This window comes from Mytilus edulis, chromosome 9 (genome assembly GCF_963676685.1).
Source record: "Mytilus edulis chromosome 9, xbMytEdul2.2, whole genome shotgun sequence".
In the NCBI taxonomy this organism is placed as follows: domain Eukaryota; kingdom Metazoa; phylum Mollusca; class Bivalvia; order Mytilida; family Mytilidae; genus Mytilus; species Mytilus edulis.
The window spans coordinates 69750731-69777757 of record NC_092352.1 but is presented as its reverse complement, the minus strand read 5'-3'; the positions used below and the strand labels follow the sequence as shown (position 1 = coordinate 69777757).

General features: G+C 31.2%; 1 protein-coding gene across 2 annotated transcripts in view; it reads left to right on the top strand.

The window, feature by feature from the left end:
- The first annotated feature begins 143 nt into the window (after nucleotides 1-143).
- LOC139488924 (kinesin-like protein KIF19) overlaps nucleotides 144-27027 on the top strand; it is a 47493-nt gene continuing 20609 nt past the window's right edge. The window contains exons 1-5 of one of the 2 annotated variants that reach the window (XM_071274897.1): nucleotides 144-465; nucleotides 2507-2587; nucleotides 11964-12074; nucleotides 19416-19503; nucleotides 21628-21764. In XM_071274897.1, the coding sequence (XP_071130998.1) occupies nucleotides 403-465; nucleotides 2507-2587; nucleotides 11964-12074; nucleotides 19416-19503; nucleotides 21628-21764 (480 nt within the window). In that variant the 5' untranslated portion in view covers nucleotides 144-402. Of the gene's footprint in view, nucleotides 466-1546; nucleotides 1625-2506; nucleotides 2588-11963; nucleotides 12075-19415; nucleotides 19504-21627; nucleotides 21765-27027 lie in introns of those variants that run through there. The other variant, XM_071274898.1, reaches the window with a different exon arrangement.

Sequence of the window (27027 nt, the reverse complement as noted above, 5' to 3'; positions counted from 1 at the left end):
ATCCGAAATCAATTAAGCAATCAAAGGTATTGTTTCTCTTGTAATGTACATCTATGATACCTAATTGTATTTTGATTATCACCTATACCTGTATACACCTGAGAAATCAATAACTTAACTGATTGGTGCGTTGGGAATTATCTAACCGTAACGGGATCTCGTTTCGACACGTTAGTTTTGTTGTGTACCTTACGGAAAGTCAAACAAATCGTTTTAAATTGATATATTGATAATGTCACGGTTTAAATTTATTTTGAAAAATGTGACAAGCAGTTGTTAGACTTTGATTTAACTGCTTGGTGGGATCTAAAAATCAGTTTTGTTAATAATTATGTTACTTAGGATGGAATATACCTGAAAGATACATATATATATAAAGGAATATTTTCATGGTCAATTGTCATGGCACAGCCTGCAAATGACACCAAAACGACGACGAAAGGGGGAGGGGAACAAAACCTAACGGTAAGATCATTCAGAAAAAAAAATGCTTCCATCATTTCACCTCGGTCTCGAGTATTTTAATTTCCACTTTATTAAAAAGTTATCTGTGAAATTTAATTAAAATCATCTTCAAGAAACATAAAATTTCCGTCCCTTTGTTTAAAGAATTAACAAATAACAAATTTATTTTATAACCATGTGTTTTTTTTTTTGTTAGTTATATTTTTATTAATTATGGTATTATTGAAAGGAAAACACCTTTTGATATTTTCTTTCACGGTTATAGCTGTTTTCGATATGAATGCTTTATAACTATTTCAGCCCATTATTCCTTTATTTAATCCATGAAGAATAAATTATATATTGAGTTCTAGGTCTTGATTTAATGTGTTATTCTATATCAAACAAATTCCAGAAGTTAAGGATGGAGACATGCAAACTACTCCCAATCGTTGTCACCAGTAAAGCAAAAACACGTATATATATATATACATGTACATGAGCTGATATTATAGAGACTTTTAATTGAAAATTTTACTTTAACCAAGGATTTGTATAGTCTTACTATATAAATCCTTGCTTTAACTCAATAAGGATTTATATTGTAAAATCTTACTAAACAAATCCTAGGACTAATACATGCATCTGTATCAATATATTGGTAGATCTACAGATGTTTAAAAAACTTAACACACACAGTATACGGCAAATACTAAGAAAGTGGGGATCCAAGGTGGATCCCGGGAGGCAGGGGGATTTTTGTGGTTGATTATATATTGAATTACTGAATCATGACTGGAGCGGGACCCCTTTAGGTTAGTCAGTCCCCTCCCCCTTTTATTAAAAGTTCTGGATCCGCCACTGATTTGGGATAAGGAAAGCTTATAACGATTTAGCATAGACTTGAAACCCTTATCTTATATATCCGGACAAATTAAAACCATTATAATCAATTTTGAAACCTTGAGAAACATTATTACATAATGTTTTTATTTTCTCGAGATTCCAGACAAATGCATTATTGTCCGCATTGCTGCAGTACCGTACTTGAGTTGACATTTAGTAAAGTGATTTCCGGTCGGAAAAAATTGTGTTGCCACGAAAAAAAACATTCCTGTATTACAGCATGAAGAACGACCCTTTCACAAAGAAAGAAGGCAACATATAGTACCATTTCACCGTAAAGCCAAACTTGGGCATTTGTTAACCTCTTCTCATGTAGCTGTTACTAGTCTAGCTGCGGAACCGTAGCTCGTTGGTCCTTGTGTGATTTTTCTGCTATATTTGCGGACGCGCGCAAAATAAAAAAAATAAATAAAAAAGGACCATAAGAGTTACGGTTCCGCAGCTATAACAAGTCATGCTGCTGAATTCCTGGGAACAGACTCAATAGTAGTACAGTATGTCGGTTAAAAGCTCATTAGAGCTTATGTTTGTCTATGTTTTATATACCATGCAGACTCTAAATAAAGCTTATTTATTATTTATTACAATGTATTTATTACAGTAGATCGGGTATCTTTTAGGAATCCTGGAATTTTTTTTGCAAATTTCGGGATGAGGACCCGCTGACCCCCCCCCCCCCCCCCCCCCCCCAATAATATATACCTTTACTTTTCTCAGAGACATATAATACAAGTCACTTATTTACTGACAAAATCTTGTCTCGTCTTGTCTTCTGTCATGTCTGTTGTATTGTTCAGCAAATAAAGACAAACCACAACAATGAACCATTGATATTCACATTCACACAGCAAATTTACATAATACATTGTAGATTATAGATATATTCATACATGTAAGCAGGCCATTCATTAGGATCCGGTACCCGGTACTTTGACCTTCCTATGCTATTGACAAGTACCCGCCTAAATGTAGGAATTTTTATATAATATTCATGGAATAAATTGAAAAGTACCACCTACATGTAGAAACGTGGAAAGTACCAGTCAACATGAAAGATAATGAAACCCCTGTGTAAGGATAACTTATGAAACAGGCTTAAATTGCAAAACAATTTCTGATTAATCATAGATTATGTTATATATAATTTCTATTTTAGGTAGCTTTAAGGATACGACCTCTGAACGAAGATGAAAATTACAATGGAGCGAAAAGTATTGCACATAAAGTACAAGCCAAGGTATTTAAGAAGCTTATAGCATGTTATATATGAGTCTATGTTTAGCCTTAGAATCATTGCTTGAATGTCAGATTGTTTATACATTTATAGAATTTATGTGTTTTAAGTGCAGTTCAATATTTTTGTGTGGTGAACATTTTTCTTCTAATAAGTTTTAACACAAAATCAGGCAACCCTGATGCAGTTTTAAATTATCATTACTCAATCAATGAATCAAGCCTTCATTTTTGGGGGGAGGGGGGCACCCTATGAAGCTGTCCTTACAACCTGAAAATAATTATATAGCCCATACCAATATTAATTACTACATTACCTTTACATTAGCCCTAGTCCTAAAAAACCTATTCTTACCCTAACTGTCATATACATGTAAGCATATAAGTTGGAGGTAAGGCTACATTTACACAAAGTACAGCATGTAGGGTACGCATGAAAATTAATGCTTAATCATGATTTATGTTAATCTAAAACCAAACAAACAAAGGAGGGGCAAAAGATACAAGAGGGACATTCAAATTCATATGATATACATGTATATACTAGATAAAAAAAAAACTCACAACTCCATTGCTAAAACTGCATAGTAAACATATTTAGCCTTACCAAAGAAATAAAGTATGGAAAAATTATAGAACAGTCTGATCAATACTGCCTTAGACCTTGAAAATATTTTTGTGTAGGACAGGAAATTTGATCCTGCTGTTGATTTCATGTTGAAATGGATTACTTTTTCTGAGATGTCAATTTCAATGCTTTTTTCTTGTACTTTTGCTCAAATTGGATTTATTTTTTGCCTCGTCAGTCCTGTAATTAAAAGTTGTTATTTCATGCCAGATTATATTGTCTTTATTCATCCCATCATAAATAAGATATGACATTTTCTATTTATGTATCTTTGATTAGGAGATAAAGAAAAGAAATTATAACATATTCTTAGCATATATATAAACATCACATACGGTTTTAATCACAATCTTTGATGGTAAAGAAATTTATTATTGGAAATCTATATTGAATATATCAATAAAAACTCCTTTGAAAGGGTAAAATAAATAGATAATTCAATTGTTGAATATATTTTAATTATAGAGATTTCAAACTTAAAATGAATTGAATACAAATTATATATATTTTTTTATATTTAATAACAAAGTAAAAATTAGTTAAGTTATGAAATAAACATTGTATTAGCCTAGATTAAAACTTTTGACCCATGTTCATTGATGTTTAACTTTGAATTGGAAGAGAAAACAGCAAATGAAATTGTTAAAAAAATCAAGAACACAAAGAAAAAAAAAGTGCATTTGGTACTGAGGTAGACATTTGGTAGTGTATATTAATTAATATTAAATAAGGACATATTGTACGCTTGCAAATGAAATAGCTAACCAAAAGGGTGCAAACGACGTGGGTCTAAGCAATCACAGGTCTTCATATATATATATGGCCTTCAATAATGAACAAAAAGAAGTTCATTAATTTTGTATTAGAGCTTGACTTTAATATTATCGAAGAACTTTTATTTACTTCAGGTCTTTTTATCTGTACTAGTGTTGTCAGGCTGCTGCCTCATTGATATATACCAACATCTCCTTTTATTCATATGTAGGCAACACAATGTAAATTGTTAAAAGAATAAGACTTTCAATCCAGAAAGCTAATGAATAAATTACAACTTAAACTGGGGATGAACTTCTGTGTTCCAATAAAAGTATTATAGTTTCTCATGCTATTAAAGTTCCTGGTAATTCCTGTATCATGTCCATGAAAAGACTCTTCTGGGAAAATAATTATTGAACATACTCATTAATTCAGTAATTATTATTGAATATGTTTTTTAAATGGTCCTTCAACCAGGTTCATATATCGTAAAGTTATAAAGTGTCCTGAATCTGAATCCATGAAATTTAAAGGTCAAATGCCTTTGTACTGAGATAAGAGCATTCTGAGAAAACAGTTTAAGAACTTAAGGGAAATAACTATGAATTATCCATAATTCATTTTAAAAATAATATTACATTGATATGTATAAAATGATAAAACATTTTTCTACCTTAAATAGGACATTGACAGAAAAAAAACAAAAACAACTTTGTTTTGGTAAACATTTAGGAAAACCATTGCCCTGGAAACTAAATAAATAAATTAATTAAAACCACAACCATTTATAAACCACACACAGTGCTTAATAAGAAAATGTTTGACCCTCCCCCTTTTCAGTATAAAATCATATGCAGTTGGCTGACAATCAGATCTAGACAAACATGTTTCTTAAGACTATATTTCTTTGATATAAAATCTGCCATGATTGTGGCATATATACCATTTATACAGTGTCAAAATCTCAGTTCAGTGGAAAATTAAACACTTCCCTCCAAACCCCATTTAACTATATATAACAAGCCAAGGCTCCGTGTTGAAGGCCGTACTTTAACCTATAATGGTTTACTTTTTAAATTGTTATTTGTATGGAGAGTTGTCTCATTGGCACTCACACCACATCTTCCTATATCTAAAGATACAAATGAAATAAACCCGTCCCTTTTTAGCCACACACAGTAGTATATAGACAGATAAAAGATCAATAGTTTACAAATTGCCGTTACAAGCTTTGTCACTATATAACGTAATCTTGTTTATAGATCTATAATCACTTAAGATCTTTTATATAAACCCTGTACTTACAAAAATCAATTTAACTTAGGTCCAGTTTGTCGATATTAATAAATATCAATTAATTGATATCAAACTCGTGAGTGTCTCAACAGAGTTGTTGACCCTTACAACACCCTGCATGGAGTTAAGTCAGTACAGACTATTTATGCAGTATAATGGAATTGTCTTTGGAAAATCTCTGTATTATGTCCTTTTGTTTATTTTAGGTTTATGATCAGTTCTTATTAATTCGTAAAAACCAATTAAAACACTCCTTGAGGAAGTGTTATTAGTTCATGTACCTTTTCAATTTATAAACTTGAGCAATTTTAATTTAGTTTTTTCTTTCAATTCTTTATGAAATTGTTATTTTTGATGTATTTTTCATTCAATTCTTTATGAAATTGTTATTTTTGATGTATTTTTCATTCAATTCTAATGAAACTATCAGCTTGTACTTTTAAATCAGAGTTTATGTTAATTATGTTCTGAAGATTTAGAAGTTTATATACTGTCATATTGGGCTGTGTTCTGTGTTATCCTTTATTCTAATACTTAAGTTAATGTTGGGGCTTTAGGAGGAACATTCCTCCTTTCCTTTAACCCATGTCTGAATTTCATTTTGAATAAGGGCATTGGAATAGTAATTCAACATCTAATGTACATTACTATGTTGTGATGTTACGCTATTGTTTCAGACAAGGTTGAAGGTTTGGTACCATTAAAATGTTTACACTCTACATGTTTTGCCAACTGGTTTTACCCTACCGCTCTATCACCAGGTGCACTTCAGATGTTGGGTTCACTTATAGAATTTCAGATCTGCATTAACAGCATATAAAAATAAAAAGATGTTGTATAATTGCCAAGAAAACATGTTTATACCTTTCCCCTATTTTAACAACTCTCCACAAGTGACCAAATGACACAGAAATAATATATAATGTATATTAATTGCTTTTGACAATGAAAGACTATGTTTTAGTGACATATGTAAATTGCACAACTTCTATGTTTTTCTAAATCAAACATTAATTGATTCATGATAAATTCAGAGGCAGATTAAGGGGGAGGCCCAAGGCGCCGGGTCCCCCTTTTGAGAAAAATATTTGGTTGATTATATAGGGGATCACTGAAGTCTGAAGGGAGCGGGCCCCCTCTTCGGTAGCCAGTGGGCCCCCACTTATTAAAATTTCTGGATCCGTCACTGAATGTTTATAGTCATCAAATATTAGAGAAATAATTTGAGTCATATTAAAATTCACAGTTATACATGTAGGAGATAACTGTATTGTATTTTAAGCTCTGATGGCAGTAATTGGTGATTTGATGGTGGCAAATAAGTTCACTGGTGACACATTAGCGCTTTATTATGCCATGAAAATTGGGGACATTATCCAAACAAAATGAACGTTACAAAACATCTATAATACTAAAATTAAGAGGTCCAATTTGTCAGCCGTCATCGGGTAAAAACGACACATCAAAGAATTCAACTCTATATATAACTAATATAGGACAATGGTGTAGATTAAAAATTGCACTACTCCAGACCCTTTTGTTTTCCACATAATTAATATTGCCAATAATTAACAAGTGGGTCTAATCCGATACCGATACCAATAGTATATTCACCTGTTAGCTATTACCTTATCTGCACGTTCCGCATTTGACAGGCGCACCACCAAACGGTGTATTTAGGATTTTGCTATATACACGGGTCATAATCAAAGGGCTGGTCATCAACACTACTAAATTCAATCATTGTCAAATTGTTCCCTATTGTAGCTTTATTCAGCAATCAACAAGACTTTCTAAGATAACTTATATAGGACAATGCTGTTGATTAAAAAATACCCCATTACCTTGATAGCCTGGACCTTTTGTTTTCCAAATAATTAATATTTCCAATAATTGATAAGTTCCAGGTCGACGGGTTCAAACAGAAAGATTTGAAAGCAGAGAAAACTGTGTATCTTATAATCGACATGACTTTATCAGATGACAATACCAATTACTAAAATAAGGCTTAGGCATAGTTATATACTTTAATTCAGTCACGGACCCGCGATATCATGGGTGTGTACTTGTGTTGTATAAGAATTCTTGTTTATACCCATGCCATATTTTACCAAATCTTTAAGCATTTGTTTGTCAAATTTGTAATTTGCTATACCTTTGAACATCCTTAACTTATACATGTAACTCATTCTACTTTAATATTTAATCACATCTAAAATATATATGTACCTAAGTCCCTGTGGTCTTATGTCATTGTCATACAGTATATTATATATCTAGAGAATTAATCTGGAAAAAAGGAATTGTATCGTGAACAAAAGTTCAAAAGAGCTTTAGGATCAGACAAAACATTTTATTGACAATCCAATGTCTCTTGGTAGAAGATATTCTAATTGGTAAAAAGATCGGAGTTTGTTTAAGAAGATAAATTACTTAATTTCATGCAAGTCGTCCATATCTTTTGAAATAGATTGCATATGTATATTTACTTTAAGTATTGAAAATGCACGCAGATGAGATTATTTCCTAAAAACTTGGATATCTATGCATGCTAATGAATTTGGATTTGTTTGAAATAATTTGATATACTGGTGATTAGGCGCATATCACTATTTTTCTTTTTAAATTAGACATCCTCAAGTCAAAGTAGATAATAAAGGACACACATTTCATGTCAAATTTGCTAGGAATAGGTTGGCCATTTTGTTACTGAAGGTTCTTAAAAACATGAAGATTTATACACTTGAACCATGATTCCATTAAATGTAATAAGAAGTCTTTCATTAATCATTCTTAATCCATGAGGCCTAAGTTGCAAAGTTGTCTCAAGTAGTTTAAGTACTGTATTACACTAGAAGAGGTCATTATGTTTTCTAGTCTTTGCGTCAATCTTTTAGTCCTTCTGTTTTGTCAATGCACTCTGAAGCCCCTAATCAGGTTTACGTGTTGGTTTAAGCATTAAAATATTATATTGTTTTTAACACTTCCTTGGTTTTAGTAATATTACAATGATTCAGTTGTGGTCATATCAACTTCAAACTTTAGTATGCATGTTGCATCTATATATATTCATTATGATGTGAACTTTTTTTTATAAGTATGCCACTTCACATGGTAATGTGAAATTAGTGCACGTGCAGGACATCATGGCATCCTATGGACACATTCTTGTTTTATTTATGGTTTTGAATATAATTATTTGTTTGACGTTTCAAGTTTATAATACATTTGTACTACTCCCCTAAAGCTGATGTTGCACTATTGAAATTTAACAGTTGAAGTGAAGTTAATCAAGTTTATCATATTTTGAGGAAATTTCTTTTGATATGGTAATAAACTGTACTAATTTGGCATTATAAGCAATATTTAATAGGGTTGTTCATCTTTTAGTTCTCTCTTCTGTCAATTTAAAACAGATAAAATGTCACATGAATGTGCAAGTGCTGATAATTTAATGCTTCTTATTTTATGAAAATGCATATTTAGTTGCTTCATCATAGTTTTAATATTGCCAAAAACAGTTTAAGATATATAATTGTAAGGATCTTCCTTGACGAAAAAGGTTTAATGATATTCTATTGTACGGATATATAAAAGGCGAATTTGAAACCTGTTAAAATTTTCCAAATTGTCGAATTGGATTACTTAAGATAAAATATATGAAATATAAATTAACACCTTGTCCTGACTTGCACTTCAGAAGCAATAGAAACATAGATATATACAAAGATACTTAAGAGTCATGCTTATTGAAATATTATTTTAAAATTTATAAGCCATCGGAAGTTTAAAAGGTCAAATAAGAACTATGCCATCTATACATGCTATATGACAAAGAATCAGTAGTTAGATTTTCCCATAAAATTATTCATATTAGGGTGGTCTTTTTAGTAAATTTTACATACATATTGGATTTAAATGCCAGTAGCATTTTTCATCCATAGTATGATGACCAAAGTCATCCTAGCATCTCGACTTTTTAAATTCTTGTAATTTCTTTGTCCACAGCAAGTCCATTTTATCAATTTATGATTAAATGAGCTTTAAAAGAAAAATGAACATAAAATGATAATCTTCTCTCCATATCAAATATATAAGTTGATATAAATAAATTGATGAGCTTAAAACATAGGATGTTGTATGGTGACCAACATTGACTTGAAAATCTTTACTTTCATGTCACTGTTTACAAGTTCTTTATAGGATTGTTTTCATTTAATTTGATTCAAATTAAGATTGTCAAAAGTAAATTGCTGTAAGACTATAGTTTGTCAATGTTTGTTGGTTCATGTCTGTCATATTTATTTTTATTGTAAATTGGTTTGTTATTGATAAGGCTGATAGTTTTCTCAATTGAGATGTTTCATATTTTTCTTGTTGGGGCCTGTTAAAGCCGACTTATATGGTATGAGTTTTTCTCATTATAGAAGGCTGTAAGGTTGCCTATAATTGCATACATCAGCTTCATTTTAGCCTTAGTCACCATGTGTAGTTGCACACCACATCTCCTTATTGTTATGTATATGTTTATATCCACATTGAACAGCAGGGGCGGATCCAGCCATTTTAAAAAGGGGGGGGTTCCTAACCCAGGACAAAGGGGGGGTTCCAACTACATGTCCCCATTCAAATGCATTGATCGTCCAAAAAAAAGGGGGGGTTCCAACCCCGAAACCCCCCTCTGGATCCGCGCCTGAACAGCAGGAACTTAAACACTGTTGTTTTCCCTCTCAAAATGCTTTTAAAAGAAAAACAGGGCCGGTAAGATTTTAAAAAAAAAATTAAAATTTTTGCTCATTTTTTTTACTTCAACTATAACTAGACCATCTGCAATTTGTCCTAAAAAAAATAGTGTCAATAAAAACTTTGATGTATTTTCAAAGAATAAAATTTTTGGTCGGTATTGGTACCCTTTAAAATTGAGAATGGAAATGCCTCTAATGGGGAATATATATATGTCAAAAAGACAACAACCTGACCAAAGAACAGACAACAATTTTTATTTTATCTTGGCCTATCTATAAATTTTTGTTTCACTTTCTCCTCCCAATGTTATAGTCCATGTTATGATCACTGTTAGCAATAGTAATAACATGGGAGTTAGATGTTAGATCGGTACCTGGAGTGTCCCATGGTGGCATAACAACATTATAACATTTCACATTTTATAAATTCTTTATGTCGTACGTTTTACTGTCCGTGGGAAGTCAATTTATTGAATGATAGTTACACAACTATTAATCCATGAATCAGGTGAAATAAAATTTAGTTTATGTAGTGCAATGCTGGCTCTATAGTGACCAAAATCCTGCAGAATTTCACGCCTTTCGAATTCTTGTCATACATTTTTCAATCCATGGCAAGTTAATTGTTTGGATTATCTAGACACGAGAATTCAATTATGAGTCAGGTGAATTAATAGCAATAAAATATTCCATTAAATTTGTTCTTTTCAAGGACTTGTCAATATATAGTTATTACGATGTGATTGTCATATTTTTATCATTGGACGAATGTGAAGTTTTGGCCTATATTGATAATTGTGGTGATATTATAATCATCTACTTAAAAAAATCTTCACACCTAACTTTTTTCAATTTATCTCCTGATTATTATGAATTTATGCTTTATTTAATGATAAATTGAGAGTAAAACATTAGGTAGCTGCATGCATGTTCACTCAGGGCTCATGCACAAGTCTGAATATATGTTTATAAAATTGACAAAGGAAATGGGGAATGTGTCAAAGAGAGTACAACAACCCGACCACAGAGCAGACAACAGCAGAAGGGTCTTCAATGCAGTGAGAAACTCCTGTACATGGAGAAGTCCTTCCAGCTAGCCCCTAAACAAATACATGAAATATTTAAACCGTTTGAATAGTTTTACACTAGTAATTTTGGAGCTTTTTATAGCTTGTTGTTCGGTGTGAGCTGAAGGCTCAGTGTTGAAGGCCGTACATTGACCTATAATGGTGTTATTTTTTAAATTGTTATTTGGATGGAAAGTTGTCTCATTGTCACTCACACCACATCTATATACTAGTTCAGTGATAATGGATGTCATACTAAACTCCAAATTATATGCAAGATTTAAACTAAAATTAAAAGTCATACAGGACTAACAAAGGCCAGATAATAATTCATAAGTAAGAAGTAAACGAAAAATGGACATGCATGCAGGGATTCTATCAAATATTTAGCAAAACTCGTGAAGATTTTATGATCATATTTTTTTCATTAGATCTTGCAATATGAATTATGTCATGTATGTATAGTGCTCTCAGACATGTTTTATATCATCATGGTAATTACAGAATTATATAATAAAGCATCATATATCATGAGAATTAGAAAACAAAGAAAGTTTACAAATTATTTTGAATAAATCATGTTTCACATTATTGAAATATGATTATACCATCATAATGTATACATTTTATGTACAATATATCTCCATATGCTATGGCATCATAGGACAATTATACATCTTAATTTATTATTTAGCATAGTAGTCAGTCATGGGAATAACTCTAATACAATCTTTTATTAAAGTCAAGTTTTGTCATGAACAATGAAGGAGTCTAAGCTGCCTTTATTTCAGGATTTGCAGTAGAGCGGTGTATAAAATAGAATCAGTAAATCAAAAAATAAACTGGTGAAATGTTAATATAATATGTGTCATTTGTTGTATTTTTTAGATGGTTGTACTTATGGATCCTATGGAAGATCATGACGACGTCCTCCGAGCAAACAGGTCTAGAGAAAAACAGTTTGTTTTTGATTGTACATTCGACAGCAATGCCTTACAGGTAAATCTTACATGCAGAAAATTCACCATTTAAGAATCAATGAAATCTTGGTAATATTTCATAAGCATGATCAGCTTATACTAGCTTATGGATTATGACTGGTTGAAAATGTCCTAAACAATGGATATATTCAACAAATTGCATAATACTAGAAGAAACAGCTGAATCATACATCAGTAACTAACGAAATATTGTTCATTGCAAGAAAAAAACAACATGTAGGCTCAGTTATCCCCCTTGAATCTAGTCCCTTTCTCTTTTAAAAAAAAGGACGTAGACATTTTATTGGTTATTATATAAGTTCTCATTCCATGTATTCTTATCTTAATTATTAATTGTAATTAAGACCTTGTGACATACAAAACATTGATTATGTAATATATAATCCCAGAGTTAATTTTTCCCTTTCTAGTGTTACATAATTAATCACTGTATGACACCTGTAATATTATCATTAAATTCTGGTTTTGTCATCATGGTTTAATGAAATTATCAATAACTATTGGAATCAAAACAGTAGTATTCACATGATACATTTACAAAATCAGACTAATTGGATAAAAAGTTTTTTTGGGAAATTCTAAGGTTATAAATTGAATAAACCTATAATCAACCTGCAGTTACTAAATTTCAAATTGAATTATGAAAAACAATTTAAGTAATGAAATACCTTAACAAATATTAATGAATCCACAGTACATTAGGGCATGATTAGATGTTTGGGAACTGAATATTATAATGGTTGGAACAAACTGACTCTCTTTTGATACAAATGTAGTATATTATAGTTATCAGCAGGCCCGTAGCCAGGAATTTCCAAGGGGGGGTTATTTGAACCCACGAACTCGACTTTAACAGTCACAATTCAAACAGAACGTTGACTTTAACAGTGCTTATTTGTTTTAAAGGGGGGGGGTCATCCGAACCCCTCTAACCCCCCTGGCTACGGGTATGATCAGAAGCAATTATGATATAAGTTGTCATATTATTAAGAGATAATATTCTTGGATAGGTTAATTCCATTAAAATCCTTACAAATATCTTGAAAGGTATCACTCTTCACGTCCATAAATCTGATTCTTTATCTCATCAATTGTATACTAATCCTAGTAATAAAGCCAGATCTTTTTGACAGGGGCTGATTAATTTTGTAAAGTATTAATGAAATGGAGCAACTATCTTTCTTTTATGGACCACCAAATCCCATGTGATTTGTTGTGCATGTTTTTGACCTATTTTCGCTTGATATTATTGAAATTTTCCCTTTTGGTTGATTTATTATTTGAGCTACATTTTTAACTCCCTTGTTTAGTTGTATTTCACATCTTGATCTTTTGACCTGCTTTATTTAAATGTTGTACTTAAAGAGTGTTATACATGATATATGTTTATAAAAATCTGGCTATATTGTAACTTATTTGTACTTGTGAATAAGAGGGATTATTCCATATTGGTATTATTTTAGTAGGTTTCTCTATATGAATTGGATTTTGAATAAAAAAGCATATTCACCTGAGAAAGTGTTATTCTCCGTGCTAAACGTCACACGCTTTTACATGCAACGTTATGGTAAAATGTTTCATTTACAAAAAATTGGTATATGTTTGTCATTAAATACATTTTCTTCTCTCAGAATATGGAATAAAACAATTACTGTCTTTTGTTTCGGTAAATATGGGGTTTTATTGACTTTTGAAAAACTGATATTCACTTCGGCCGTCGGCCTCAGTGAATATCATTTTTCAAAAGTCAATAAAACCGCATATTTACCTCATCAAAAGACAGTAATTGTATACTATTCATTACGGTCACTGAATGCTTTGTTGAGAAAAGTTTAATGTACTATTTTAGTTTTTATTAAGTTCAGAGGTTATATATAGTCCCTTGAGAGTTATATAAAATAGTATATTAAGGCCACGAATAACTGGTCATGAACTCAGTTGAATTAATTAAAAACAAAACTTATATATAAGCAAACTTTTATTTTAAATGTAATTATTTAGTCATTAAACTTGTCATAAACAATTCCTTTTTTTCTCTTACATTTCCAAATACAAAGTGTCTGACTCCATCATGTTGCTGTTAGGTAAAAAAGTAAGGGTCTACATGTATGAGGGGGGATAGGTGGGGTCTTGATCCCGAAATCCTGGTCTTAAAAAAATGAAATCCCGAGGTCCCGAATTTAAATAAAGCAAATCCTGACATCCCGAAATCCGAAAAAAAGGATTCCCGGATCCGGAAAGGGTCAATCTCAAAAATCCCGAGCTTAAAAACACCCGATCTGGGAGTCCCGATAAAGGTCCTATCCCCCCTCATGTATACTTTTGCAGACCCATTGGTGGCCTTTGGCTGTTGTCTCTTTAATTTAATTTTGACACATTAATTTCCCCATTTTCATTCTAAATTTTATTTTGACCAAATAAGGTCAACTTTAAAGTATCTTTTAAAAAAAAAATTAGGAAGGGTTTCGGACTAACAACGCTTAAAATAATAGCTAAAAAAAGAAAGTAGCACTGTATAACTGTAAAGAAAGTATCATAATTTTCTGACTGACAAAATTGATTTGGTCAAAATTTAGACAATCTAAAGAAAGATAAATCAAGATGACCTAAAATAGTTGAGAAACGTGTTTTGTGAATTGCTTATCGGTATTAAGTACATAAACAATCAAAAGTTCAGACATTTTTCTTTCAAAAGTATTTTTTAAGTGCTTGGTCCAGATTTTAAAATGATTCTTGCTTAAGAAAATGATAGATTTTATTCAAACATGGTTGCATTGTTAATATTTTGGAATCTGTTCTTTAAGTACATATATATGTATTTATAGTAAGAGTACTGTTCAAATACTTATATTGAATTTTTTCAAGTGTTTGTTTATAAAATAGATTGACTTTTAAAATCAATAAACATGATAAGGGTAAATCTTCTATCAATCAAATTCATATGATATTTGATCTTAACTTTGTTGAATTGTCAACAATTCATTCAATAAGTTCAATAAGATGCCCTTTTAGTAAACTCAATAACAAAAGGATTGAAAAAGTCTTCAATTTTGAACTGTAATAATTGTGCTTGAAGTTTTAAGATATAAAATGAATTTAAGAAGATTATAGAAAGTAAAATTCAAAGAAATAGAAACAAGATCGATCTTAGTGTCTAGTACTACATTTTATGTAAATGTTTTATCCTTTCTGCTGAATTAATTCACATTTTGTAAAACTCATAAGTTTAAAACGTGCCTTAATAACATTATGGGGACTTGTCACACTAAGTAAAGATTATAGGTTTTATCCTCTAAATATCTATTTTTGTAAATTTTTGTTCTAATTTCTGTATCATTGACATAATTTTCTCTATGTTGATCTCCTTTCAAATATCCTAACCCCATTTTTTGGCACACATTCGTAAGTATAGTGCAGTATAAAAAAAATTTGGCTGGTGAAATTTGCATGAAATTATACATAATTTTTTAAAGATTTTGGTCCATTTGTATGTTTCAGAGTAAACTTTTTTCTCTAAACTTATAAGTACATGTACACATTTTTGTTAAATAGGATGATGTATTTTCACACTTTTCTGAGACCCATTGGTGCCCTTTGGCTATTTTATGCTCTTTGGTTGAGATGTTGTTTCCTAGACACATTCCCAGCTGTTGCCATTCTCAGTTTTAACTGTAACAAATGAATTCTGCACAACAAACCATTTTCAGTGGTTAAGTTTCAAAACACCATTGAATAATAAACTTTGTAAAGAGGGATTTATTTTCACCATCGATTTTTCAAATTTATTGAATGAAATAAAAAAAAAAATGATTGATTTCATTAAGTTGATAATATTAAAGTTGCAAATTTCATTGTCAATAAATCTCCATGAAATTATAAATTACATATTGAAATATATTCTGTAACCTTATAAACCTAGTGATGTAGTCTGCAGACACAATGATAAACTGAGAAGCTTTTGTAGCAGTCTTAGATTTTAATGCAACCTTGATACAGATTATTGCATTAATTTACATCTCATGATGCAGAACAAGACTCTATTCAAATGAAATGGTATAAACAATTTTTATCAATTAGAAACCAACACAAGGCCGTAATGAACAAAAAGACATCTAGATCGCAATATATATTCTTTGAGAATCAAAATTAAGTCTTTACAATATATATTTCAAGCTACAATTTTTATCAATTAGAAAACAACTCAAGGCCGTAATGATCAAAAAGACATCTATATGGCAATATATATTCTTTGAGAATCAAAATTAAGTCTTTACAATATATATTTCAAGCTACAATTTTTATCAATTAGAAAACAACTCAAAGGACTCAACTAACAAAAAGACATCTAGATGGCAATACATGTATTATTATACTCTTTGAGACTCTACAATATTTCAAGCTTCATTTTTTATTAATGAGAAAAGAAATGAAGGATGCAACTAACAAAAAAACATCTAGTTCGCAATAAACAATCTTAAAGAATCGAAATTAAAGCTATACAGTAACAATATTTCAAGCTCCAAATCAACTATATTTTATTTATTATCTATGTTGAGTTTAATTATAAAAGTTGTAAATTTTAACAGAATTATTAAAGACATTTTAAAATTTGCCATTGACAAATTATTCCTTGGGCAATACAAAACAACTGAGATATGACAAAAACCAATGACACAAGGCTGCTGACTTGATATATACAGTACATGTATATTATAATATGTTATTCAGGTCTCAGACAGGGTATATACTTTGACATTCCCGGCTTAGAGTTTATATCCCCTGAGCCGAGGTTCCAATTGAGGATAAAAACGTCGTATATACCCCAGCAGTTTCCTGAATATATTCTAACATCTCTGTGTTGTTATCCAATCACAAACCTCGACACATTTGTAATCCGTAATATACAGTCATATTTTGTTAGAAATATAATTGGGGGAAAAAACACAAGTGGAGCAGAATCTGCTTTACCCTTCTTGACATCACCTCTATGAATTAGGCTGGCTTAGTGTTGATCATTCTTAAGTTTTCTTAGGTTTTTTTTGTATATTGTTGCCTTATTATTGTCATTTTTTTTTGCCAGCAGCCTTTGTCAGTTAATATTTTATACATGAGTTTGAACGTCTCGTTGGTATCTTTAGCATCTCTTTTATATACATCATTTTTATATAGATTAGACCATTAGGTTTTCTGTTTGAATGGTTTTACATTAGTCATTTTTAGGGCCCTTTTGTATGTTGTTGGTTGGTTTGAATCAAGGCTCCTTGTTGAAGACCGTACTTAGACCTATAATGTGTACTCTTACAAATTGTGACTTGGATGGAGAGTTGTCTCTTTGGCACTCGTACCACATCTTCTTATATCTATTTAGCATTTATAAGTTTTGTGATTGGAGATTGACTGAGTTTATAACAATGGACATGATGGAAGAAAAGATTACTGACCTGACCTATCAAAGCTACTTATTTCAGTCATTGATTCATAGATCCTTCTATCTAATTTATTCAAATTCAAAAGGAAATTTCTATTAAGAAAATAATAAAATTCATGTAATGGAGAATAAAAAGGCACTTTTTGTTTGAATCTGTAGCCGAGGAATTTGATTTATTGGTTTCTAAAGTTCAGGAGAGTAAATTTAAGTACTCTAGGAGGGAAAGGTTGCTGTCCTAATAAGTGATCTTGCCCAGCTGTTCTACATACCAACATTGAAGTCATGGATTCACCCTTAATTTTATATCATTAATTATAATGTAAAATCTCTTTCAGCAAGACATATAAAGTTGACAATCCCTTAAATATATGATTAAGACTGTGCATTTGGAAAAGATATGTAACGTTTAACTAACTTGAAACTGCAACCCTGAGCAACCTTAAAACATACTAGAAAATTCCTATAGAGGTCTCCATGGATAAACAAGTATGACCTGCTTTTAGTAAAAAGACAATTAATTTAAGAATATTTTTTCTTATTTTCAAGAAAAAAGAATTTGATCTATATAAGATTACTAATTTATACAAAAGAATGATTTATACAGTCATTGTGCTGCTACTATTAGCATGATTAAGTATAATAATATAATTTCTTTTCTTTTCTGTTCTTATGATTATTATTTGAGATATTGGCATCACAGAAACTCAACCATTCTGTTGATTTCAGCATTAACACATCTTCAAAAAGACCAATTCTTTCAATTGATGTCACATTTTAATAAAACATATTTAGTCTCTGACTCAAATGTATATGACATTCAAAATTTCCCTCCAAAAAAAAGAATGCAATTTTTTTCGAATATAAAATCAAATCAAAACAAACCGAAAAACCTTGTGGATTTAGTTTCAAACCTTTGACCCCTCATCAAGGTGACATTACTATAATTATCTTAAAGATCATTGTCAATTATCCAAGTGTGGAAAAACTTAAAAGATTTTAAAGATTAAACATATAATTTGCATGTAATGCAAAAACAAAGCTATTGTTTACGATGACCTATTTCATATATTCTTAAATACACAAAAACAAAACTATTGTCTATGAAGACAAATTTTATATGTTCTTAAATACACAAAAACAATGGCATTGTTCAGATAAATGACAAAATTGTTATATGATATGCAGTCGGAATTATTTGTTTTTTCTGATCTGGCACATGATAATGGGATTTTTGCTGTTAAAACAAATGGAAATATTTGTATAAGAGCTTTATCATTGCATTGAACGTGATTAAGTAGAGCTTTTGTTATTAAACACTTCAAATTCTCAAGTTTAATGAAAATAGATAACAATATTTGTTAAATATAATGGCCAGGCACTTTATGAAATCAGAATTATCACTTAAAAATAGAAAAATTTTAAGTTTGACATGTTCTATGACCAGTAATGCAAGAGTGAAATTGTACAAAACATACATATGGAAAGCCAAGGGTTTTGAACCTCTTCTGAAGTAGGTCGACTATTAACCCCAACTTACCCCCTCAAAGACATCTTCAGGCTCTGTGCTGATATATAAAACAATGAAGTTTAAATTTCAAAACTTTACAAAAAACGAAAGCTAGGAAAATCATGGGTGGAGAATACTAATTATAAAAAAGAAAATGTGGTATGAACCGTCACATAATGATTGCCACTGAGACAAAGCTTCACAAGAGACCAAATGACACAGATATTAACAACTATCACTGCAAGGTCACCCTATGGCCTTCAACACTGACCAAATCCTATACCACATAGTGAGCTATAAAAGGCCCCAATATGACAAATGAGAGAACTAATGACCTAATTTATGTACAAAAAAATGAAAAGTGTCCATTTTGGTAAATATAATGATTTTTTTTTAATTTTCAGGATGAGGTTTACAAGAATACAACGAGATCTTTGCTGCCAAATATCATTAATGGTTACAATGCTACAGTGTTTGCCTATGGAGCAACTGGTAGGTTCTAGTTATTCAGGCTAACATTTATATTGCTTATCAGCTTTTCCAAGAGCAGTCATAATTCTTACAATGCATAATTTTTTGGAGACTGTAAAATAATCTATAGATCAAGTTAGCTCTCTTTATTCCTTAGGGTTCAGAAATGTACTAAGTAAGAAAAATATAGTCTGGAAATTTGCATGACACATTTGAACATGTTTTAATGTTGTCTCTCAAAATTAATTGAAAATTATTATTGAAAAATGTCAGGAAATCCAAAAACTAGTAAATAATATTTATTTGTGTTGGACAAACTAACTTTTACACTGAAGAAAAACTTAAAGTACAGTAATAGAAATTCAGCAAAACTAAAACTTTGACAAATTAAACTGTTATTCCAGATCCTGTATTTACATGATTTATCGACATGCTTTACAATAAACTAAGGTCAAATTTCAAAATCTATCAATATTTATAATCCATAACATCGTGATGTATATTTCAGATATATATACTCAATCGTTCTAATGCCCTAATGGGTGTGTCTTATAATAACATTTAATGTGCAATTACACCAAATAAAGTATTATACCACAAAGAAAAGGAAAATGTACAATCACCAAGTTGCATTTGAACTTTCTTGCCAAAAAAGTAGTGCATGAGCATTGATGTTGAATAGAAATTCAAAAGTTGGCAAGCATTTACACTAAAGTAACCCTCAATCATCGGCTAAAAGACTGGTGATTTACAATTTTCTTTACATTTGAAGTAGCATTTGCATGTATGAATCCTATTTATTTATTTATGTTTGTATAATATCCAAGGATCTCACATTTGTCATCTTTTGAAAAAAAATCGCATTAGTAATTCATATAGGATGTTTTAAATCAATACTTTGGAAGAACATAAATTTAATGTTGCTTGTTTAATCTAGCATTTAATATGTATTCCATAAAAGTATTATGTTAATATTTAATTCTACTTTTCGTGTGCGATGATGTATTGCGATACGATTGGACGTTATGAGATATCATGCTGAATGGTACATAAAGTTTTATAACGACTCAATCAAATATTGCTATGTCATTTGGAATAAACTGAAGAAGAAAGAAAAAGATATATCAATATTTAGAAGCATTCTGATAAACAATGTTGACTCACTGTTTCATAATGACTATAATACATTGATTTGATTAAAATTTTATTTTATTGGAGACTTTCCTGTAGTGTTCAAAGAATAAGATTTTCAGATTTGAAAATACTATACTGAATGATTGTTTTGATACCTTAAGAAACTGAGCTCTGCCAAAAAGTCATATTTTAAATCAAGTGTGTTCCTTCTGCCTGAATGATTTAGTGCATAATTTCTCAGACATACAAAAAAAATTAATGCAATTGTAGGACTTGTTGACCTCTGAGTAAGTCCTTAAAAAGGCAGTCAGAATTTAGAGTAATATCTGACTGATGCACTTTTATTGGTTACCCTATCATTAATTACATAACATCAAAGTAATTTTTATGCCCCATTTATGATGCTCCATTTATGGGCATTATGTTTTCTGGTCTGTGCGTCTGTCTGTTCGTTCGTACGTATATTCATTTGTCCGTCTGTCCCACTTCAGGTTAAATATTTTGGTCAAGGTAGTTTTTGTTGAAGTTAAAGTCCAATCAACTTGAAACTTAGTAAACATGTTCCTAATGAAATAATCTTTCTAATTTAAATGCCAAATTAGAGAATTTATCCCATTTTCGCGGTCAACTGAACATAGAAAATGATAGCGTTGATGGGGCATCCGTGTACATGGGACAGTCATTCTTTTTTTTATTGTTAACAATTATCTTAGTCTATTTTAGACCTTTCCCAACCAAGCACAGTTATTTCTTTTGTTGTATGCTTTGTTGGGGTGCCCATTCATTGGCCTCAATTTTGGCATGTTCTTTCTTTTTGTCAGTTTTCTTTAAAAACAAATCTAACTTCCATATTCTCTTGGAAATTTAGATTGATTAAAAGTCTTATTAAAGAATTTTATGGATATTAATTTACATGTGTATTTCTTGAAAATAGGGTAACAATGGTTACTTCAAGCTTAAAAATAAGTTTACTTTCTTCTGGAAATCATTTATATATTTGTATATTTTCAGGTGCTGGAAAAACATACACCATGTTGGGTACAGATGATGAACCAGGAATCATGGCCCGGGGACTGAACGATTTGTTTGTAGAGATGGACAGAACGAAAGAAGAAATGAAATACAAAGTCTCAATGTCGTATTTGGAGGTATCAACTTTAATATGTCTGATATATCATAACACAGAACATGTCATGCATGTGCCAGAATTTTATTTTACAGCATTAGGAATAAATTGATTTCTTAGTAATCTTTCACCTGAAACGAGCAAGTATAAATTTTGAATGAATATAGGACACAAATAATAATTATAAAACTTAGTCATCAGGAATATTTCATTTTGAATCTTAGATTGATTGTTGGTTGCTTTTAATCTAGTGAAACTTGAGAAATCTGGCAAAATCAAAATGATTCAGAATTATTGAATTAAGCAAATGTTTCATTGTATTTAAGAAGATATTAAGCATGCTTAGTTAATTGGATTATTTCTCTCTTGTTGTATTATTAACTATATTGTGGTTCCTAAGGGATGATTATTCTGTCTCTCCCAACCTCAGGGATGAAGCATTTTACCTGCAAATCTTCCTCCTATTTTTTATCGTTTTAATATCATATAGTCTGTGAGAACGACTAACTAACTTATAAGTATGAAAAAGAAACAAAATTTTCACAAAAGTGCAAAACTTGTCACAAGATTCCGATGGCCGCTTTTTAGGCGTAACCTTTAACAATGTTTAAAGAGTACGGAAATTACCCTATTGTGTCCCAATTTTCTGGTCGTCACTGGTTTTTTTATTGTGTTTCATTCATGATCGGTGAAGATGATATATCTTTATGATGATAGTGCTTTTTATAATCTTCCTTAATACAGAATTTGTCCCTCATGAATGATATTAATTTGATGGTCTCTATTGAATTTATTAACAACCTTTCTTGGAGCCATGTAAAAATTAACATATTAAATAGATACATATTTAAAAGAAAAATCTTTATTGACGAGGTTGTGGCAGAGCTTTATGTCATAAATTTATATATTTTGTACTTTTAATTTTGTGCTATTTGTATCTATTAGGACATGTAGGAAATTTAATATATTTAAACTTTACTACCATAATAAAAACTCTTTAGATAGAGACATTTAATTTTCTACAATTACAAAAAGTTTGTATCACCTTAAAACCGCAGATTAAGTTGAACTAGGTCACTATAGACTTTGACTTTATGTTTGTATGATATAAGAAGTCTTAAGAAACCTTTCCTTGACCTTAACCACCATTATTGTCGGTCAAGCTGTATGCATTACTTAGTATTGTTTATTACGGGAGCTATTTGAACCTTCATTTATTTCTTATTTGATTTTTAAAATTACTTTTCTTTACCTAACGAAAATTTATATAAATCATTATAATGTCAGCTTTAGAGTTCATGTTTTATACACATTTAATAGAAAATAAATTGCTAGGGCTCTTTTCAATTGTCAAATGACGTATGGTGTCAGTAACACCTAGATATTCTATAAGCTCTTGAGAAAACTAAGTAAAAAGCAAAAAGTAAAATAAAAAAAATACTGAACTTCTAGAAAAATTCAAAACTGAAAGTCCCTAATCAAATGGCTTAATCAAAAGCACAAACACATCAAACAAATCAATAACAACAAAGGAGCCAGTATTGAATGATGTTCTTCATCTCAAAGTCATAGTAGTCCGGCTGATTGGTGAAATAATTGTGGGTTTGATGATAAAAGCATAAAATTTGGCATGGTAGTAGAGATGGGTATTCTAAACAATATAAGCTATGGACCCATCTTGAAATTTCAAAATGGCGGCTTTTTTTCAAGATGGCCGCCGTCATACATCAAAATTAACAAATTTGACTAATACTAGGTTACCATATGATTTTTTTGGGGTGCAAAAGAGTTTTAAAGTAAGGAAACATGATTGCATTATGAAAAAACAAGCTTTATTTTGTCATTTTGGGTATTGGTAGTCTTGTAGCTGTATATTTTGAGATATAAACTAGTAGTGTTAGCAATGTCAAAACAGTGTAAAATTGTAGATCCTGATCAATTACCATCAACATCTTCTATATCTGCCGACTTTGATTGGAAAGCATGTATTTTTTGCCAAGAACAGACTAAAGAAAATTTACAGTGTCCCGCTTATAGCAAGCGATCTGACCTAGATGTAGGAACAGGATACAAAACACTTGAAACAATTTTAGAACGATGCCAGCTAATTGAATGGTTCCCGATTCCGATTAGATTAGAACGGTTTGGCTTTAAACTTGCAGCTGCACAATGCAAAATGGCACATACCATGTAGAAATAAGTTTTCAGAGTTACAGATTGACAGGCACGAAAAGCAGAAGAGAAAAGGAGAGAGTGGTGAGCAGGTTGGGACTAAAAGTAAAATTACACGACAAAGTGTTGGCTCTGCAACAATGACAATGACTGAAGATTGTTTCTTCTGTGGTGAGTCTTCAGGAGATCTACACAAAGCATCTACGTTTGAAATAGACAAACATGTACGTAAATGTGCACTCGACTTGCAAGATACAGTACTTTTGGCAAAACTAAGCGCAGGTGACATGATTTCCCAAGAAGCAATTTATCATGTTAAGTGCCTGACACATTTATATAATAGAGCAAGACCACTTAAGATTAGCGATGAAAGTTCAGACAATCGTATCCAAGGGATCGTTCTTGCGGAGCTGGTAGTGTACATAGAAGAATCACGCATAGACTCGGATGTGATTCCAATATTCAAGTTAGCAGACTTAATGCGGATGTATACCTTTCGAATAGAACAGTTTGGGTTAGACATATCTGTAAGAGTGCATTCAACAGATCTAAAAAAAAAACCGAGTTCTTGCAGCAATCCCAGACTTGCAGGCACATAAACAAGGAAGAGACGTGCTTCTACTATTTTATGACGATGTTGGTGCTGCGATCAAACTGGCAACAAGAACAAACTATGATGATGAGGCAATGATACTGTATAAGGCTGCACATATTGTGCGAAAGGACATGATGGCAATGCAATATATATTTAATGGAAAGTTTGAGACAGGCTGTCAACAAAACTCTGTTCCACAATCATTGAAAACAATAGTCGGAATGATCCTTGGTGGACCAAATATTAAAATGCAGTCTATTGAAAAACAGACTACACTAACTATCTCACAGCTGCTTCAGTTTAATTCCTCCATTTGCAGACGAAAGGATTCATCCCCAGTCTTCCATTCAACTGAACGAGAGCCACTTCTCTCCATATATTTAGGCCTTCTGCTACATGCTGAAACGAGGAAACTAGGTTTAATTTATAAAATGTACTCTTTAGGTTTATCATTATCCTATGACAGAATTATGAATTTATCAACTGCACTTGGCAACTTCATCTGTGAGGCTTTCAATATTGAAAATGTTGTGTGTCCAGCAAAATTCGGAGTGGTGTGTTTACAACTGCAGCCGTGGATAATATATACCATAACCCTAGTTCGACAACTGCTAAAGGATCGTTGCATGGAACTGCCATATCACTTTTTCAGCATCCGGTTCCAGGAAATGTGGGTGTCGAGAGATTAACTATACCAATTGATTCTACAGTATCAAAGAGGGAAAACTTGAAACCGTTACCAAAAGCTTATACCATCGTCCCTCCTGTTGTTCTTCCAAAAGAAACCTGCAGAAATACCAACGGTTCATGGTCCGATGATTAGTGATGGTACAGAGATAGCAAGTGCATTAAATTTAGAGTACAGGTATGTTCTTATTTTCAGACGTATGCTGAAAGACAAAAGTCTGGTTGAGAACCACAATATGATACCAGCTTTGAAAAGTTGCAACAAACAACTATAATTGTAGCTTTTGTTTGATTGAGTTTGATAGGTTAGCTGTTGTCTGTTGTGTTTAAACATGTTTGAACAATTCAAATGATAAATATTCTGCTCTTTCCATTACAGTATACCTTAGCGCAAACTGTAGAATTGTTGCCTAAACTATACCAATACTCACCTTTTTAATTCTGGCACTATATACATATATAAAGCTAATTCTTACCTTTAGAAAACTATATTCCTATTTCAATAATACTTTCCTTTATAGAAAACTATATACATAATACTTTAATACCATATGCTTTGTACATTTATAGCCATGCTTCAACTGCTCGCCTCTCATATGTGGTTCGTGTTGTTTATTCTTTAGTTTTCTATGTTGTGTCATGTGTACTATTGTTTTTCTGTTTGTATTTTTCATTTTTAGCCATGGCGTTGTCAGTTTGTTTTAGATTTATGAGTTTGACTGTCCCTTTGGTATCTTTCGTCCCTCTTTTTTAACACTCATTATTTGCATATTTGCTATGTTAATTGCTTGTTCCCCTGCCTGTATGTACACTTATATATTAGAAAACTTTACGATTTATTACTAACTCAATATAAATTAAAAACCATAATGTTACAAGTGGCTTAATCATGTGAATACCAAAATTGAAGCAGATGACATTGAAGAACTTTGTAAATGTGGTGGGGAATGTGACAGAGACTAGATGATAAGTGTAATTACTTTCGTGTAGATATGTGTTTGAAGTACAATTTGATAGAAAAAAAAATAGTTGAAGTTTTTAGCAAAGTTTTGGTTTTGTGCATTTCACTTGTTTTGGCGGCCATTTAGAAAATTTCCACCATTTTGAAAATTATTGAATAGTTCGAAGTAGTAATAGAACTTATCTGAAATGATTCCTTATGTTGTATTAACTCTAAAAAGATTTAGTTTCAAATCTCTTTGCTTTTTTTTGGGTAAATTTGTGAAATTTATAGCATCCGTCCGCCATCTTGAAAATTTCCGCCATTTTGGATTTTTCAGAGTGGGTCCATAGCCTAAATTGACCACTATATACATGTTTACCCTTGTGCAAAGTTTCATGCTTTTATCATCAAACCCACAATTCTTTTGAAAATATGCACTAATCAGCTGGACTATAGTGAGACCACTTATGCAGAGTACAATCTCATGTTAAATTTGATAAATCTATTCTTTATTGCTGTCTCATTGACACCCAACTGATGTCTTGTATATATCCAAAGTTGATATATGTGCTCTTGCTTCAATAATTTTTATCCTGTTTTTTTTTTACTTTTTTTTATTTTCTATGCTAGTCAGGACTATCTTTCTTCTCGTTAGTCTGTTCGTTTCAAGATATGTAAAGAAAATAAATGGACTAATTGGATAAAAGAAATTACAGGACTCAAGTCTTGAGTGTAAGAAAACATGCTCCAAGCACAATATACTGAATTGTAACTTGTTGTTTGGCTGTATTAGGGAATGTTACCAAATATTGGACCTTATTTCTAACCTTTTGCAAAGTGATATATCTTATAAACACGTTAAATATTTTTCATAGAGGCTCAGTAGTA